This window comes from Asparagus officinalis, chromosome 1, assembly GCF_001876935.1.
Source record: "Asparagus officinalis chromosome 1, Aspof.V1, whole genome shotgun sequence".
Classification (NCBI taxonomy): Eukaryota; Viridiplantae; Streptophyta; class Magnoliopsida; order Asparagales; family Asparagaceae; genus Asparagus; species Asparagus officinalis.
Window position 1 is genome coordinate 105998391 of NC_033794.1, and position 20931 is coordinate 106019321.

The 20931-nt window shown below is 40.4% G+C and overlaps 1 protein-coding gene across 1 annotated transcript; it reads right to left on the reverse strand.

The window, feature by feature from the left end:
- On the reverse strand, window positions 19532-20674 carry LOC109838781. The gene has a single exon (XM_020407211.1). It carries the CDS (start codon window positions 20672-20674, stop codon window positions 19532-19534), a length of 1143 nt encoding a protein of 380 aa, XP_020262800.1.

The following is a 20931-nucleotide window of genomic DNA, read 5'->3' on the forward strand; positions in this document are numbered from 1 at the left end:
AATTAGAGAGAGTTGTAAATATTCTTTTTCTAAGCAGCTAGAGAGAATAAAATCAAACACAATTCCTTTATCATTTTCATTACTACAAATTTTCCACCAAACAGTGATAAAAGAATCGATCTTTGCCTATTTTGAGCATTCGGTCTTGATTTCAAGCTCAGGTATTCGAACTCAATCAACAGAACTTCTACCACGTGCTGAAGTTTATTCGCAATCTCGATCAAATCATCCAATGGAAGCAATCTCGATGCAATCATTCGAAGGAGGCATCCTATCGCTACCAAAGAACACACGTTAAACAAGAAGAGATCAAATTAACTCTCTTCGCTTCTGTATAAAAGTGATTCTGATTTGTAATAAACATTTTTTATTAATACAAATTTGAGATTACATTGTACAACAAACAAAAGATGGCGACCATAGTGGGAGAAACCATTACTTCCAACGAAATGGTGGTAGCACAATTCGATGAAATTACGACGGGGACGACTGTTGAGTCCATCGTAATTGAGTTCGACCAGGTTAAGTACGAGGAGTACTTATCCTTAGCTTCTTCTAGCAGCAAAGCATCTCACAAATGTCTCAAAGTTGTGCGTGTGGTCTAGCCCCAAGCGGCTAAGGCCACCGTGCCTGAAAGCTCTACCCTAGCAAACATTGGGGGATCTACCTCCCCCAAGCCAATTGAGGCCGATTAAAAGGTCAAGAATGCAAGCCCAGGGGCTACTCAATGTCTTGTTAAGCAATCCACACAAACCCCTGTTCTTGAGGAGACAACGGCTTGTGTTGGCACGGACCGCGCCTTCACCGTCAACATGAATGCTCCTCTATTAAAGAGAGCCAAGCAACGAATACGACAAGCCCTCGTTCACCATGAGTCAAATGCCCTCGTTTCCTATGATAGCCTAAATTATTATTCAGGCCTGAAAAAGGCCAATCAAGAACACAAAGTTCTCAGTTTTGGCGAACTTGGTATAGTTCCTAAAACTGGCGAACTCAGCATTTCAGGTGAGCCTAGCAATATAGGCGGGCTTCGCTCTATGAGCAAAGTTTCTAATTCTGACGAATTGTGCAAAACAGGCGAACCCACCAATTCATGCGGGTTTCAATTTACTAGCCATATTCCCAATTCTGGCGAACTACGTCAATCAGGTGAACTCACCTACTCAGGCGGGCTTCGCTCTACTAGAAAAGTTCCAAAATCTGGTGAATTGCCCAAATCAGGCGAACTTCACATTTCAAGTGAAGGCCATCATGCAAGTGAACCTCGCCAGGCTCGCTTGAAGGTGAGCCATCGCCAGAAAGGCAAGACAATAGTTTGCCAAGCATGCGAACCTCGCCTGAAAAAACAAGCAGCTGAGCTCGCCCAATAGATGCAAACTCGCCTGACTAGGCAACCTTGCCTGTTAAGGAGAGCTCATCGGAAATTAACACTTGATGATTTTGCCAAGTGTTCTCACATATGCTCTTTGGAGCCTTCTTTGCATGAATGCTCAACTGGTCCTTCTGACACTAGGGGTTGTCATCATCAACCAACAGGGGATCTTAGGGAGAGTCTGACTCACAATCGCACGATTCACGAGGGGGCTCCTCAGTGCCACTGCGAGCGGCTTATTACAACTGTGCTCGCTAACTGCCAGTGTACCGAAATGTCGAAACCATCAATGTTCGAAAGGCTCTCCCAACCAACAAAGACAAGACCTCCTCGCCGACAATGTAATCGTCAGAGGAGACGAGCTGCTGATGACTTAGAACTCCTAACCACAACTGTCAATATGACGGGGAAGTCCAAAGCAAAGAATTTGGATCCTTCAGATCCTGAATTCTCATCGGGGTTGAAAAGCCTCCCCATTGAGCGTGAAGGTGTCTACCAACACACCCGCATCCAAACGGAGGTGGCCATTTCATTTGATTACACACACTTAGCGTCCATCTCCGATGACAATGATGATGATTGCTCAGCAATGGCAATGTCTCAGACCTCAAGCTTAGTCCAAGATGGGCATGCAAAAGTGCACACGGCCAAAGTTCCTGACGAAGTAGCCAAAAGGCTAGAGGAACAACAAGCTGTAATTTCTAGGCAACAAGCAACCATGGACTCCATGAAGGAGATGTTGGAGCAACTTCTAAAGAAGAAGAAGAAAAAGAGGACTTCGCGGGCTTCCCTGAAATCCTCAAAGCACAAAGAGCGGGAACCTACTCCTCCCCACACAACGGAAGGAGAAGATAACCCCGAGTCATCTTCAGATTCCTCATCCAAGTCGTCGGGAGGAGCATCACGCGCTGGCAGCAGACCCTGAGACAAGAGGCTCGATAAGTTCTAAAGTCAACTCAACGTCTTCAAGCTTCAGAAGAGCATGAATGAGCTGGGGGTGGTCAGACCCTATCCGGTTGAATGAGATATAGTCCCCTACCTGGCAAAGTTCAAGCCTATGAGCTTAGTCCAATTTGATGGTAAGGGGTCTCCCTCATAACATATCTACTACTTTCTGTCTCAAACATGTTTTCTTACAGGGAACGATCCTATCCTCACTCTATTATTCATCGGAACTCTGAAGGGGGTAGCCTTTGAATGGTTTCGCAAGTTGGAACTAGGCTCCATCAAATCATGGGCTAACATGGAGAAGCTATTTTTGGCCCACTTCTTCAATGACGACACGAAAGTATCGATGGCAACTCTGATAGCTGAAAAGCAAAGAAAAAGGGAGTCGGTCAATGACTTCGTGAAGAGATTCAGGAATCGGTCACTACATTATCGGGACTAGGTCTCTAAAAACACCTTAATTAAGATGTGTTGCAATAACCTCTCAATCAACATCTTGTCCAAGGTTAGCGCGGTGAAAACCCGAACTTGGAAAGAGCTTGTTCGCCAAGGTGAGCAAGTGGAAAACATGATCAAAAGGCTAGAAGCTGAAGAACCTCAATCCAAAAGAGGAGTTTCGGAACCAAATGCATCCAGAAATCCTCCTCAGTTGAAGGGGAAAGAGATCATGGCTGTTGAGGCTACTCTAGCCCCCAAAGTCGATTAAGAGACAAAAGTCCAACTCATCTGAGCCGTGCTCTCAGAGGCAATACGACTTCCGAGAGGATCAAGTCGCTTCTACCTTCGACACCCTCGTCAAGAGCAACAACATAAAGCTGCCAGAGGTTAAGAAGCCTGAAGACTTGAACAAAACAGATGATCCGAACTACTGTGCATACCACAAGTATGTTCATCATCCTACCTCTAAGTGCTATATCCTCAAGGACAAGCTCCAATCTCTTTATGACGCGGGAGTATTAAAGAAGGAGAAGATGCAGAAGAAAGTGACTATGAATATGGTCACTTTGAAATTCGGGACAGATCTCCCTAAAGTCCATGTACCGGCAGGTGTCGTGTCTATCCCTAAAGCGAAGTTAAAGATCGTCAGTACAGATCCTCACAACCAGCGTGAGAAGGGTTTGGTACCACAGACCTTGTCATTAAGGCAAGTGATGTGGGTCCACCATGATCTCCTCGATGATGAGTAATGGACTTCTAAGCCTTCAAAGAAGTCCAAAGGTAAGGCTAAACTCTATAATGTTGTTTCTGCAATTCCAGATGACGACGAGGTGGAGGTGGCAACCGTTACCGATTCTGATGACGAGGCGGCCGTATTAGCCACAAGGGTGGGAAAAGACTTTGCTAAGCAATATCCTCTAATAGCGGAGAATCCGAAGCCTAGTTCGAGTGGTCAACCCTTTCGGTTTGATGTACTCACACAATTGGATAATATCTCAGCCAAAATCACCTTGTATGAGCTCTTGCAATTGTCCAAGTCTACCCAAGAATCTCTACGAGAAGCACTAGCCGACTCCGAGGCTTTTGCAATGCATTTTCCATCTGCCCCCGAAGAAGATGAAGAAAATGACTGTCCTCAGTGCTGTTGAATATCCAAACAACAGATCCCCTGCATAACCTTTACTCCTGATGATATGCTCATCAAGAGTACGGCTTACGACCGACCCCTATACTTCACGGGATATGTTAGTTCCTCTAAGGTGGACAGAATCCAAGTTGACCCAGGGTCTGCATTAAGCATTATTCCCCTGAAGCTCATCAAGCACTTAGGGGTACCCCAGAGGAGGTTGACTACAACGACTACCACCATCTTCAGCTTTAACACCACCAAAACCCGGCCATTGGGGAAGATTCATCTCAAATACCGGCTGGGCAACATGAAAACGAAGGTGACCTACTACGTGATCGACGCAGAACCCTCCTACAACATGCTACTGGGTCGACCATGGATCCATAGCAACCGAATAGTCCCATCCATATTACACCAGTGTTTGAAGTATATGGATGACTATGACCAAGTGAAGACGGTGTTTGCTAAAAAGCGACCCTTCAAAGGAGTCAAAAACTACTTCACTGACTCTTTACTTTACTAGGACTTTGAATCAGGGGATGAACCACCGGTCAAGGAACCTGGTAGTGACAACGAGATCAATAGTGAGTCAGAGTACAACAAGGGTCTTATCTTGAATGATATTGAACCCATTATAATCGGCTATGAAGGCCTCGATGTAGTCGATGCTAACGAAGTGGATGCATTTGTTATGAATAAAGATTTGAACTTTGCTTACTTATTGTCTAGCTCAGAGTCTAGTCATGACGAGTCTAACAATCTAGTTGTAAGGTTGTATAATAGCTCTTCTTTACACTTGCTTGTGCACTCATCATTTGTCTTAGATAAATAAACAATTGAGTCCTCGCAAGCTTTCTTTGTCGTACTGGCCTAAGATAATTATCAGAAAGATATTATCTTTGGAAGGATAGACCAACCTCTGCGTACGCTGTGGGACGAATCGGAAGATGATGAGCCTGCCCCTCAATTCTCGCACTACGATCAAATAGCGATGCTTATGATGGAGAACATGAGTTATGATTTCACCCGAAAAGAAGGCTTGAATTTTGGTAAAGGACGAAGGACGCCTGCACGACCCTTTGTTCCCAAAGGAAAGCCCGATGATTACTTCAATAAAACTCAAAGAGGGTTAGGTTACACCTCTTCTTCATCAGAACTTTGGTGTGACTTCGGTGAAGAATCTGAGGAAATTCGTTCCAACAATTCATCTTCGACGGCCTCGATGTAGGATTCAGATGTCAGCATAAGAGCTATGTTCAAAAATCTTGCAGTCAACAAGACCATAGCCGAACCCCTCGAAATCAAAGAGGATGATCAGGTCTTGCTTTACGATAAAGCATGGGATCATCATGTCAGTACCCAGTGAAGTGGTCGGTTTGAACAACGTGAACCACCCATGGAGGACAAAGTACTTCAGGTAAATATGGGGGATAACCCCAAACTAATATTTATAAGTGATAGCTTACCTCCCCAGGAGAAAGAAGACCTTATATCCCTCATTCAGGAATATATTAACGTCTTCGCCTGGAATTACGAGGACATGTCTGGCCTTGATCCTTAAATAGCCATGCATCGTCTCAACATCAAGTCAGACGCCAAACCCGTCAAATAATGGCAAAGACAGTTTCGTCCATAAATCATGAAGGTGATCGAAACCGAAGTGAAGAAGCTAATCGATTCAGGCTACATTAGGGAAGAACAACACACCGACTGAGTGGCCAACATCGTCTTGGTTCTGAAGAAGAACAAAAAGATCCGTATCTGCATTAAGTTCAGGGATCTTAATGTCGCCTATCCAAAAGATGAATTTTCTTTGCCCATCATAGACGTCATCATCAACAACACGTGTGGTTTCGGAAGGATGTCCTTCATGGATGGATTTTTGAGGTATAATAAAATAAAAATGTACCATAAAGATGAGAAGCATACTCGTTTAGGACTCCGTTGGGAATATACTGCTACACGGTGATGCCCTTCGGACTCAAGAACGCAGGCGCGACTTACCAACGCGCCATGAGCATGATCTTTCAATATCATCTTCATAAGATGATCGAATGTTACATATATGACTTGGTCGTGAAGAGTCACACTAAAGACGATCATCTTCAAGACTTAAGAATGATGTTCGAGCTGATGCAATCTCATCAACTAAAAATGAATCCCACAAAATTATTTTTGGGGATGTTGAGTGGCAAGTTTCTCGGATTTGTTGTTATAACAAAAGGGATTCACATAGATCCTGCCAAAGTGCGAGCTATCCAGGAATTACAACCGCCCAAGAATCTCAAAGAACTGAGAGGACTGCAAAGACGCTTAGCTTACATCCGTAGATTCATCACAAATTTTTTGGGTAAATGCTAACCCTTCTCAAAGCTAATGAAGAAGGGTGTTTCTTTTGTGTGAGACAAAGCGTGCTAGCAAGCGTTTGATGAGATCAAAGTTTATCTCTCGAACCTGCCTATTTTAGCAGCTCTGGTTTCTCTGATCTTGTGATTTTCAAGGTCTTCAACATTATGTACAATACTTGATAGCTGGTCCATAGAGGATCAGGTAGAACAAACTCAATCTTCTTATTTTCTTCAACTATAAGAGATTCAAACCGTATCAGGTTTTAATTTGGCTCAGGTGGAAAGTTAGGCTTAGAGTTAGGCTTCACGTGGTCGAATGTGTGTCTTAACACTTCAAACAACGTTAGCTCCTCCATGAAATTTTCTTCAAAGCTAAGGTTCATGTAATCTAATTCTTCCTCTAGATGTTCACTAGAGACTCTCTGGATCATGTTGACTTCTAGAGGTAGGTTAGATGGATCAATTGGTTGCATCTCTAGATTAAAAATGTTTAAGTCTACAGTCATATTTTTGAATGAGAGTTTCATTTGACCAGTCCTACATTTAATCAAGACATTGGATATGACTAGGAATAGTCTGCCTAGAATGATTGTGATTTGACTCTTTGGATTTGAAATAGGCTGGGTCTATAGAACAATGAAATCAACATTAAAGATGAAATCTCCAACCTTTATTAGAACATCCGCAATTTCCCTCTTAGGCACCTTAACAGATCTATCAGCTAACTGAATGGTGACCTTTGTTGGCTTCAATTCTCCTATACCAAGCTGTTGGTAGACTGAATATGGGAGAAGATTAACACTAGCCCCTAAGTATAAAAGTGCCTTATCGATGATCGTGTTTCCTATAATACGTGAAATATTGGGACGAACTAGGTCCTTATATTTTAGAGACACATATTTGGATAGGATTTCACTAATGTTTGCAACTAAGAAGACTTTCTTAGGAGTTGATGGCTCTCTTTTTAGTACACATGCCTTTCAAGAATTTGGCATAGGTAGGGACTTGTTCAATTAAATCTAAGAGAGAAATGTTAACTTTAACATGTTTAAAAGCATATAAAATCTTCTCCATCTGAGGTGAGTACTTTCTAGGTCTAAGCATGTCTAGAAATAGGCCAACAAATCTATTCTTAGGCTTATCTAAAAAATGTTTGGACTTAGATTCAGATATTTAGCCAGGAGGAGATGGTTGTTCAGGTTTAGGTTCAGGTTTAGACATTCAATTTGGAAAAGTTATATCTAGCATTCTAAAATGATTATCCACCTGTTTTCCTGATCTCAAAGTATGTATTGAATTGAGATGCGCCGAGTGTGATTGGCTAAGATTAGGCATTGGTTAGCTTAAAAGTTTTCCTTTCTCTCTCTCTCATTCACTCACTGTGGTGTCTATCTGACCTAATTGAGCTTCTAGCCTAGCAATAGCTTGGGTGTTAGCACTAAGAAGTTGATTGGAAGTTTGCATGAACACACTTAGAGATGTAGAGATTTGAGTTGATGATTTGATCACTGCTTCTAAGCCCTTTTGAGATTATTCAAACGTTTTCCGTGATCCACATTAAAGCCTGGTGGAACTAGAAAGAGTTTGGACTAAGGGATTTTGAAAACATGAATTCTGAAGAGGTGGAGTAGGTTGTGAGTGTTGAAAATTTATAGGGGTAGTGTTAAGCATAGGGAATTGTGAATTTTACTGATGTGAATTGACCACCAGAGTAATTACCCTGGTTCCATGAGAAGTTTGGGTGATTCCCGCAACCTGGATTATAAGTTTGAGAAAATGAATTATTTTTAGAATTGTTAAAAACAACATTGATTTGGTCTGGCTCGACCATTGTTGAATTCCCAAACAAGAGACATTCTTCTAAAATATGTGAGACAACAAGACAATTTTGACAGGCTGGGGAAGTGACTTGGTTGACCTGATCTGAACTTTTAACTTCTACGGCTTCTAAACTACGCATGATTGTGGCTAATTTAGCGTAAGCGGTGATAGAAGATTCTAATGATTGGCCACTAATCTTATTAGTAGAATTTCGTGCTAGTTTTTCATCAAAGTTTTCCTATTGCATGGTTTTTTGGATAATTCTTCTAAGAAGTTCCATGTGTCTTCTTCATTTTTCTTGAAGAAGTTTCCCTGACACATTGATTCTCAGGATACTGTGGAAGCAAAGTCTAGACACTCATATAAAATTTGGCAAAATCTAAATTTCTCTAGTGAATGACGACGACACTGGACAAAAAAATCCTTAAATCTATCAAAGTATTTCTAGAAAGATTCTCCACTACTTTGCCTAAATTATAAGATCTGATTTCTAGTGCATACCGTTTTATGGATAGGAAAGAACTTTTTAAGGAATGCCTTAATGAATTCCTCTTAGGTGGAGATGGTGTTTGCGAGCATGCTATTCAACCATTTCTTAGCTTTTTCTATAAGGGCAAAAGGGATAAACCTAAGTTTTGTGGCATCTTCGAACAACTCCTTAGTCTGGATCATGACACACTTTTTCAAACTCACTAATGAAAATATAAGCATCCTCAGTGTCACTGCCAGTGAATTTGGGTAGCTATAGACGGTTAAAATGTATTTTTACTTAGGACGATGACCAGCTTGGATCCAAGAAATGAATGCTCATGGACTAAACACTTCGAATGGGCTCAAAGGCAATCCCATAGCAAGCTGCAACGAATATCACCTGATGGCTAAAGCGAACTTCGCCAAGCAGCCCATATCGACTCAACCCGACTAAGTCAAAACACAAGTCGACTCTCACGACACGTCCCAGGTCGAGTCAAAAGGCGACATTAGTCGGTTAAACCTAGAATCAAATTATGTGTTAAATTCAAACTTGTAGGTGAAGCTCACCAACTAATGAACTCCGCCCATGTGGATCAAGTCATCAACTTCAGAACAAGGCACACTCACGTTCAAAGCGACATTCGCCCACGTCTTCAGCGAACTTCACTAAGACCACAAAGTCCGCCCAAATAACTATTTTAGAACTATTTTTAGGGAATAACTACTCCTCACTAACTGCTACTTTAATGTCCACTTACTCCACAATTAAAGGGACTATTAACTCTCTCTTGTAGCCTATAAAAGGAGAGGAGATCACTCATTTTGAAACACGCAAGAAAGGAGAGGGGATTGAGACTGGTTCAGAAGATCAGAATTCACATCGTACTTGTAATCTTATTGAGAGACATTGCTAAGAGAAGACTGAGCTAGCTTCCAAGCAATTTAACTCTCATCAACAGTAAAAGAACCATTGTCTTGATCGGTACGTCAACGGAATACAAGATTAATGCTCAACCGACACATAGAAAAGAACCCCATGAAATATAATTTTTTTCTTCATTTTATTAAAATTCTTTCTATTATAATCTGTGTTAATTATAATTCGAAAGAACCCGAAATAGGATGGCGACTCTACTGGGGATAACCTTCTCCTCTGACGAGAAGATTGTGTTACACGCTGATACCAAGACCCTAGGGTCTTTTGCTGAAATGTTGGTCATTGAATTTGACCAAGTGAAGTTCAAGGAATCTATTTCCATGAACAAAACCTCATTAATGACAACTGTATATAGTTATCATAAAATTCACCGTAGTGCAAATTTTGGGTCTAAAACGACCCTTAGCATGCGAAAAGGCCACATTTGTCGAAAATAGTTTGAGCTTAGCTGGAAGTCAAATGAACCCTGCCAAGAGCGAAAGAACTTCAACTCTCACCTCGATCGAAGATCAAGATGTTACCACATCTAATCTTAGACTTCAGTCCTCGACTCCTTTAGGAGTTCGATTTAAAGCGTCTCGCAACGCTCTCTATGCTTCCCTGACAGAAGCAAAGAATAGGGGTAACTCCTCATCTAAATTCCCTCAATGGAATAATATCATCATTGATGATCCCGCTAGACAAACATCTGGCCAACATCACCGTAAGCGACGTTCACACACTACAACCAAGATTAGTGAAGTTGGCACCAGCATTGATCTAAGAGAATTCATAACTTTGAAGAGAACTCGCCAATGTCAGTATTGTACGACCCTCAAATAAGTGGTCTCGACAATTTAAAATAGTTGTTAATGTAAAGAATCAATTTTTAACTATCTCATTCATGTTCCTGAGCCTTTAGAGGTTCAGATTAAATGACGACAATGCACTCGAAGAGGAAAAATGCAAGTGGTCACTGTCAACATGAGAAGTGTGATTTTCAGAGACGACGAGGAGAGTACAGATAGCTCACCTGATTTGATATACTCTCCTCACATCGGATCTATACTACTAGAAGCCAATGTCGTACATCACAACACTAGGCTAAGGGGAAGAGTAGCTATTCCTTTTGACTACTTCTCCATCCCTATGCGGACATCGTAGTCTTCATCCCAGATAAATCAACCCACTTTCAATGGAGCTAACTCCGCCATATCATCGAATCCAACCCCTAGTTTAAGTCAAGAACAACAATGGGCGATAGACATAACAGACCGAGAAGACATTCTGACTCAAATGGTGATTCAGAAGAAAGATTCAGACGAACGGATCGAATGACTGAAAGAGATGGTTAAACAGCTTTTGCTAGCCTCTCATCCCTAACCGAGCTCTTCAAAAGGGAAAAGGCCATTTGGTGAAAATCCTCCCGATGAAGACCAAGAACATCAAGATGATGCGGACTCTGAATGCGCAAGATTAGAAACTATGATAGGAAAAATCCGCAAGCGCACGGACTCGTTGCAGCTATCAAGGTCGATCCCACATGGACTAAGGGTTAGTTACCAAAATTTCACGTTTTCAACTAGCTATATCGATGAGTAAAATAGAAGAGATTAAAATTTGCGAGATTAAACAATAGAAATAAATTAAACATCTAAGAAAGTGGAATTCAATATAATGAAGAGCTAGGATTGGGTTTTCACCACAACTTCGGTGCTCAATGATGAATTATTTTAATTCTCGGTGTTGGTTTAAACAAGAAAGGGTGAATTAGCCTAAATTAATCTAAAACCTCTTTCAATGTCTAAAGATCGTACCTAATTAATCTCAATTAACCTACTTTTGTAAAATCAAGATTAAATTAAACTCATTAAGATTTATGATAATCCAAATCAAATCCCTAAGGAATCTAGCCTACTTTCGTGGTTCAAATTCCCTGCTTAATTTCTAGAGGTCCGATATTAATTTTTACCTTTCAGTCCTTCAATTAATTACCTATGATTGCTAATACGGTGATCAAGTGAATTAACAAAATTAAAACATAAAAAATTAAGTTTAAAGATTTAAACTTTCACCAAGAGCCTATATTAATTCATCATCAATTACCAAAAAGTTGGATTCTTTCCCAATCCTAGACAAAGAATCTACTCACACATGATTGGGATAAGAGAATTACCAAAAAGTTGGATTCTTTCCCAATCCTAGACAAAGAATCTACTCACACATGATTGGGATAAGAGAATACATCAAATAAACTTTCCCAATCCTAGACAAAGAATCTACTCACACATGATTGGGATAAGAGAATACATCAAATAAATATGTAAATCAATCATAAGAAGAAATTAACAAAAGAGAGAAAATAACTAACCCTTCTTTCAATTAAAATCTTCAAAATATAAACTTGCAATCCAATCTTGTACAAGAAATTTGTGTCTTCCTTCAATACTTGAACTCTAAAATAGATGCTAATTGACGACTAAGAGAACAAAACCAAAAGTTCCTAAACCCTAAGCTAAAATACATATTTATAGGTCCCCAAAAAATCTAGAAAAAGATAAGGCCCGAACCACGGGTGTGGTGCGCACCACACCAGGGTGTGGTGGAATCTGTCTTGCTCATTTTGTGCTTGTTCGTATAGTCTTTGGTATTTTGGTTGTAGCTTCTTCATCCAACCTCAGAATGAGGTGATTCAAGTTGCGTTGGAAATCTGTTGAAGAGATTTGTAACTTTTATCTTTTGAGATTTTCTGGATTTAAACTATATCATGGTCAAAATTCCAGTTCTTCATACTTGTGCATCCATTTCCTTCTCGAGCTATGCGTTCTAAATCTCGTTGTTGCTTCAAACTCGTGTTTAACTTCCAATGATCATCGAATCTTTCAATCTTGAGCCAATACCTACATATAAGAACACAAACCACAGTAGTATCCTCGATCATGAAATATACATCAAACACCCATAATTCATGCTTGAAACACACTAAGATAATGCATATTTTACATGTTTATCAACTCCCCCAAGCTTAGACTTTTGTGTGTCCTCAAGCAAATAAACAATAAAAAAATAAGAAGAGTAAAAGCCAAATAGAGTAGGGATCACCCCCTCATCAATCCTTTAACCAATATCAAACATATCACAAGACAGACACGTTTCATCGGGACTTAACAAAATAATTTCTAAAACTCTCACAAAATCACATTTCAAACTTTACTTACGATCACGAGCGTCACAAGTCAAGGATAGCCATCCTATCCAATTCTCAAGTCAAAGTAGGAAAAAGTAATCTATGTAACTAGCTTCAAAGCACTAAAATTGAGACCTTCACGTAGTTAAATTGGTAGACCTCACTTTAGGGTATGTGGACTCTCAATCTCTCATGTGTTTAAGGATATGATTATGTCGCTCAAAATTATTCTGAATGGATGTATTCAATCCATAAGCTTGCATTTCATCTCAATTCTCCACCACTTCGAAAACTAATGCATGCAAAAAAATCATGAGATCTTTTATTTGGTTGTAACGCGGCTAGGGTTAAAAGGGTAGGATAGATATTTGGGATTGTAGCTGAAAGACTATCACTAGTGGAGCGATAATTGCAAAAGATTAGATCTTAAAGTAAGATCAATGACATCCACACAAACTCCATCATCCATCAAAGAACTTCTTCTAACTACTCCCTTTAGTACGCTATAATGAATTCTTTCGACACCCGCAATTACATATACATAAAGAGGACACTTTATTCATCTTTTTTTTCAATTTTTTTTTCTTTTTTTCTTTTTTGAATTAAAATGAAAAGGAGAAAACCAAACACCTCCTTTCACACCCCCAAGCTTACACCACTTTACTCATTTAACCCATTATATCAGAAATTATGCTCCACTAGCTTAGGCATGAGTAAGGAATACAATCGGGTTTAAAGGTTACATATGTGGGTTAAATCAACAAAAATTAGGCTCATAGGCTCAAAGGGGCTAACCAAAGGGAACAATAGAACATGGTAGGCTGTTTGGCTAATGTGGACTATAAACAAAAATGTGCCTCAATCACCTTTTATGCATACAAAAGTTATATGTGGCCTCGAAGAGATTCAATGCAAGTTCTAGTATCCTACATCATTGGAGAATATCACACAAGAAAAGAAAATCATGATTGGATTAATGCATCCAATTTCAGGCTCAAGGTCTCACCGGTTTTATTTCTTTACCAAATTTAATTCCCCTCTTGTCTCAATAGAGTAATGGTCATGATGCTAGCCACATAATTGCTAAATCATATAAGACGAGAACATTCAAGTCTGGTTCTCCCATATTGTTAAGTTACAATAAAAAATCTTTGATAATCAGTTGAAAGATGGTTTAAAAAGTTATCTAGTCTCGACTAATAAGCATCTATCTAGTTCAATGATTTATGAAGGTTAAGGATTCATGTCATCATCAGGAGATCATTTCCCTATTTTTTTGGTTTTTTTGTTCTTTTGTTTTTGTTTTTTTAAGAGAGGAAACAAAGCAAAGGAAAAATGAAAATTAAAGCAAAGAAAAAAATGAAAATAAAACAAAAACAAGCAATCATGGTCAGTCAATCAATACATAAACAACCCACACCCCAAGCTTAAGATCTACATTGTCCAGAAGGTAGTATGATGTAAATGAGTGCAAGGGTGCAGGGGACATACCAACTCACTGGTCAGAAGGAGGTGGAGCGGAGGCATCCTGGTGGAGCTGCCACTCATGAATAGACTGCATCATGTTGTGCATAGAGTCCAGGAGTTATCATTGACGTTGTTGCTCTTGCTCGATGGCACCTACACTATTAGTAAGGGAGGCAAGGGAAATATGGATAGCTGATAACTCCGCTGAGTGGTGGGAAGAGTTAGCTCCCCTATCAGGCTGAGCTTGAATAGGGATCAGGGGTACTATGTCAGCATCCTCAGCTGGCACAACCTCGTGACCATCACAATTCACAAAATCAAATGTGAGGTAGCACCAATTGGCATGAACATGGATGGTCGTGTGATCAGGATCAAGGAGTGGGAAAAGATAATTGTCTTGAAACATAACCATAACCTATCGCCCTTATGGCTAATCAATTTCATATGAAGACAAGCATCGAGGTTAATGGACACACTAGGGCTTAAAGAATGAAGTCCCTCTACGAGCTCCCCTAAACCCATCCTGTAAGCTAAAGTGGTAATGAAACCACCAAACATAATTTTTTCACTCGTTGCTCTCGCTGCACGACACATATGATGAATCATAAAAGCTCTTGTGTCAACCTTGTGTTCCTCGACCATGGCACATAAGAGGTAGAGTTTGACACATGACTCCATCGCTCTCGCCTCGACCGAAAATCGTAAAAGCCATGAACCTCTATAAATATCTAAAGCATGGGTTAAAAACAGCAGAGGCCCTTGATATTAAGGGATCATAGGTTCTTTGAGTGGTAGAGCGTGCGATGAAAGTCCAAAAGGGGGTCAAGTTAAAATGTTTAAGGAAAATTCTAGCCCCACCCTCCGGAAAGCCAAATACCTCATTTAATTGTGCTAATGTAAGTGTGTGGGACTGGTTAAATAGTCGGAAAGTGATTTTCCCTTCTTTGACTCCCTCACCATTAAACAAAACAGCATCAAGAGAACTAAAAAACTCGAGAGTAATATGTTCGTACGTGGGATGTTTAGGTTCTACAAAATTTACCCAACCAACCCATTTTAGGAGATATGAAATGTCTTCTCATAGTCCTAACTCACGCAAACAAGTCTCATCCAAATAGCGGATATTCAGAATTCCCCGCTTAACTAGTGCATTATACCTAGATTGTTGTTGTGCATCAAAAAATTCTATACCATGAGGATTTTAGGGAGGGAGAGGGTTACCTCTTTGTCATCATGATTTAGAAGTTGAGGCTCCCTGACTAGTCCATCCGCATTTAGACCCTATTTAGTCTACCGAACGAGAGATGATAGCAGGTCTAACGATGGTTGATGGCGGTGACTGGTCATTGTGCAGTGCGAGATGGTGGTGTTCATCGTTGTTGGGTCGAATTAGTTAAGGAGGGGGTGGTTTGGTCAAAGAGGGAAGGTGGTGGCGGTTTGAGTGGTGATGGATGGGGGCAGTAAGGAGATGATCGGGTGTTGATGAGAGGGATGGCGGTGGTAGGCGATGATGATGGTGATGAGGGATGGATGGGTTGCGGCATGGTGAAGGAGGAGAGGCGGTGGTCTGGAGGTGGTGGAGATGAATCGGGTGTTGATGGTCGGCGATGGTGGTGAAGGGTGGGAGTGGTCAAAGAGGGAGATGAGGAGGACGACGGTCCGGCGTTGGTTGAGGGCAACGCGGATGGTGGTAAGGGATGCGGTGGTGGTAGGCGGTTGAGGGTGGTGCGGTGGAGATGGGTTGGGTGTTGATGGCCAGAGATGGTGGTGAAGGGAGGGGGCGATCGAAGAGGGAGATGAGGAGGACGGCGGTCTGACACTGGTTGAGGGCGGGGCTGGTGGTGATAAGGGAGGTGATGATGATGGTGATGAGGGATGGATGGGTGGCAGCTGATGGGTTAGGTTAAAGGGGATGAAAGGAGGGGGTGAGGGGTCTGGACGCTTCAAAGGGGTTTTTTTTAACTTTTTCTTTGAGCAGTGGGTGTGGCAGACGCCATACCAGGGTGTGGTAGAGTTTGGATTTGTTGAGCTTTTGGTGTCTAGAATGTCAGGGGTGTGGCGGACACCACCCCTGGGTGTGATAGAATCTGCCATCCCTTTTCCTAGGTGTGGTAGGGTCTGCTACTGTCTTCTTTTTGGTGTCCAGCCAGTCAGGGGTGTGGCAGACACTACCCCTGTGTATGGTAGAATCTTCCATCCTATTTTTAACTCCTTTTTTTGCAGGTAGGTGTGGTATATTCGACGACCCTCATTCATTTTTTTATGCCATGTCTTCCCTTCTTCGCAACTACATGATTGAAAGTATTATAAGTTAAATTTGTACTGATCCAATTGCCTATAAAAAAAATAAATAAAATTAAAGTGAAAAAAATTAAGGTAAAATAAAAGAACAAGAAATGAGAAAAACTTGGGTTGCCTCCCAAGAAGCGCTCGTTTATGGTCATGAGCTCGACCCCTTTTTGCGCTCAATTCTTCGACGAAGTGGCTTTCTCGTGTTGTTCCCCTACAATATAGTGCTTCAATCATTGCCCATTCATCTTGAAAGATCCTGTTGTTTCACTCCAAACATCAACAACTCCACTAGGAAAGACCTCACGGACTTGAAAAGGTCCGCATCACCTAGACTTGCGCTTGACCTGAAAAAGCTTCAAACGAGAGTTGAAAAGTAGCACAATATCTCCTTGATTAAACTCTCTTCGAAGGATATTCTTATCATGTTACTGTTTAGTCATTTCTTTATAAATGCGAGCATTCTCATAGGAATCTAATCGTAGCTCATCTAGCTCATGAAGTTGAAGCTTTCTTTTCTCACATGCAGTCTTCATAACAAAATTTAGCAGCTTGATAGCCCAATACGCCTTGTGCTCTAACTCAATTGGGAGATGACACGATTTTTCATATACCAACTTGAATGGTGTCATACCTATAAGTGTTTTGTAGGCAGTTCGATAGGCCCATAAGGCATCTGGGAGTTTCATAGACCAACTATTTCTTGAATGATTAATTGTTTTATCTAAAATACTCTTAATTTCACAATTCAAAACCTCCACTTGACTGCTAGTTTGAGGATGGTATGGTGTGGCAAGCTTATGAGTGACCCCATATTGTCTTAAGAGAGCTTCGAATTTTCTTTCTATGAAGTGTGAACCGCCATCATTGATTACTGTCTGTGGCACCACAAACCTTGAAAAAATTATGTTCTTGAATAGTTTCACAACCACTTTAGCATCATTGGTGGGGGATTCTATTGCTTCTACCCACTTGGAGACATAGTCCATTGCCACTAAGATGAACTTGTTGTTACACGATGGCAGAAACGGTCCCATGAAATCTATGCCCCACACATCAAAGACCTCAATTTCCAAGATAAAGTGTAAAGGCATCTCATGTCACTTCGAAATGTTCCCAATCATCTGACAGCTATCACAATATGTCACAAACTGATTTGCATCTCGGAAAAGACCCAGCCAATAAAAACCTGATTGTAGAACTTTTGCAGTTGTCTTTGAAGTGCTTGCATGTCCCCCGTAAGAAGATGAATGACAATGATGGAGAATACTTGTAACCTCATCTTCAGGAACACACCTTCTAAATATCCCATCAACATACCGTTTGTACAGAAATGGTTCATCCTAAAAATAATACTTCAAGTCAGCAAAGAACTTCTTTTTCTATTGATAGCTCAGATCTGGAGGCAAAACTCCACACACTAGGTAGTTGACGAAGTTCGTATACCATGGTGCATCCAATCTTTCAATGGCTAACAACTGATCATCTGGGAAGGAGTCATCGATTGATAGTTCATCCTCCTCCCTATCATGTGATTCTTGTCTCATCCTCGACAAATGGTTTGCCACCAAATTTTCTGTCCCTTTCTTGTCCTTTATCTCTAGGTCAAACTCTTGTAAAAGTCGTATCCATCGAATCAACCTAGGCTTGGCATCTTGCTTGCTCAAAAGATATTTGATGGTGGAGTGGTCGGTATAAACGATGACTTTGGACCCCACTAAATAAGACCGGAACTTGTCAGAGGCGAAGACAATTGCTAATAGCTCCTTTTCAGTGATAGCATAATTAAGTTGGGCTTCATCAAGAGTGGGACTAGTATAATAAATTGCATGAACTATCTTATTCTTCCTTTGGCCCAACACAGCATTAACCGCATAATCACTTGCATCAGTAATGACTTCAAATGAGAGATTCCAGTCCTGCTGTTGCATAATAGGAGCTGTTATCAATGCTTCCTTCAACCTACGAAAAGCATCAAGACATTCATTAGTGAAATCAAGGGGAGCATTTTTAAGAAGAAGGTTAGTTAAAGATTTTGTAATTTTTGAAAAGTCTTTGATAAAACACCGATAGAAATCGACATGTCCCAAGAAACTTCTTACTCCCCTAACCGACGTTGGTGGAGGCAATTTTTCAATGATTTCTATTTTTGCTCGATCAACCTCAATTCTGCGCTTGGACACCTTGTGTCCTAGAACTATTCCATCCTTTACCATAAAGTGGTATTTCTCCCAGTTTAGGACTAAATTAACTTCTTCGCAATGCTGTAAAACTTGAGACAAGTTAGCTAAACAACCATTAAAAGTAGTCACATATACGAAGAAGTCATCCATAAACACCTTCATAATGTCTTCTATAAAATCAGAGAAAATAGCCATCATACATCGTTGAAAAGTGGCAGGGGCATTACAAAGATCGAAAGGCATATGCCTATAAGCAAAGGTCCCATAGGGACAGGTAAAAGTGATCTTTTCTTGGTCACTAGGATGAATAGGGATTTGAAAAAAAATCCCGAATAGCCATCTAAATAACAAAAATAGGAATGCCTGACCAACCTTTCCAACATCTGGTCTATAAAGGAAAGTGGAAAATGATCTTTTCGGGTTGCCTTGTTTAACTTTCTATAATCAATACACATCCTCCAACCTGTAACAATCCTAGTAGGGATAAATTTGTTATTCGCATTCTTCACTACGGTCACACCCCCTTTTTTAGGAACTACATGGACCGAGCTAACCCATTCACTATCAGAAATAGGATAGATTACCCTAGCATCTAGTAGCTTAAGCACCTCTTTTTTAACCACTTCCTTCATGTTAGGATTTAATCTACGTTGGTGCTCTATAGATGGTTTATGATCATCTTCCAAGAGAATTCTATGCATGAAAGTTGATGGGTTGATTCCTTTAATGTCGTCCATGGTGTATCATATGACCTTGCGATGCATCCTAAGTGTTCTAAGCAACTTATCAGTTTTATTTTCATTTAGACATACATTCACAATTACAGGATAAGTAGACTTAGGACAAAGAAATTCATACCTTAAAGAGGAAAGGAGGGGTTTTAATTTTACCTTTGGTGCTTTATTCTCTTCACAAGTAGAACTTTTTGGCTCTAGCATCAATCTTTTAAGCTTTGCATTTCAAAGTGGATCTGTTGATGTTGATTCTAAGGATTGAGCATACGCGGCTACCTCGGGGTCTTCATCATTTATTGAACCGTCACTTACCAAACATTTCTCAAGTGAATCAGCTGAGTAATGGTTTACAAGTTGCTCATGTGTACACTTGTCAATCACGTCGACCCTATAACAAACATTATCAGTTAAAGGGAGTTTCATAGCATTGCTTAAATCAAATTCTACCGTCTCCCTTCCAATATTTAGGGAGAGCCTTCCATTTTTAACATCGATTATAGCACCTGCAGTAGCAAGGAAGGGTCTTCCTAATATAATTGGAATGTTAGAATATTCTTCTATTTCCAAAATAATGAAATCAATCGGGATAAAGAACTTACCAACCTGGATAGATACATCTTCAAGTATACCTACCAGATATTTTACCGATCGATCCGCCAATTGGAGTGATATCGTGGTTGGCTTCAAATCACCTATGCCAAGCTTCTTACAAATAGACATCGGCATCAAACTTATGCTTGCACCTAAATCACACAAAGCACGGTTAATAGAGACATTACCAATAACACAATGAGTAGAAAATAAACCTGCATCCTCAAGTTTAGGAGGCAATTTGTTTTGGATTATAGCACTATACTCCTCAGTAAGGGCCATAGTCTCGTATTCTTCCAACTTTCTTTTATTAGATAGGATCTCTTTCAAGAGCTTAGCATAAGAAGGCATTTGAGAAATAACCTCAGTGAACGTGATATTGATGTGCAACTTTTTTAAAATCTTCAAAAATTTTCCGAACTGCTTTTCTAACTTAGCATTAGCTAACCTTTGGGGAAAGGGTAGAGGAGGCTTATAAGGAGCGGGAGACACATATTTCTCAACTTTTTCTTCTTCCTGTGTTTGGGTCTCATTATCCACATCTATCACCTTTTCACTTTTTTCTTCATGATGACCATCTACCCCATCATTTTCCTTCATCTTAGGTCCCTCATATTGTTTTCCACTCCTAAGGGTTATAACATTCACATGACCTTTGGGATTCATCTCGGGTTGTCCAGGTAGCATGCCTGAAGGTCTAGAGGAAGAACTAGCATTTTGTGCCAATTGGGTGATTTGTGTCTCCAACATCTTATTATGTGTAGCTAGGGAATCCATCTTAGAGGCCAATTGTTTTACTACATCATTCGTGGTTTGTTGTTATTGCTTAAACTCTTCATTCAATCTTGATTGAGTCGTCACAAACTTTTCCATCATATTTTCCAAATTAGACCTTTGAGAAGGGTGATTGGATTGAGGAGCACGAAAACCAGGAGGAGAAAAATTAGATGCGGGCATGGGATTTCCAGGTGGGTTTATAAGATAAATTAGGATGATTCCTCCACCCAGGATTATAAGTGTTGGACAATGGGTCT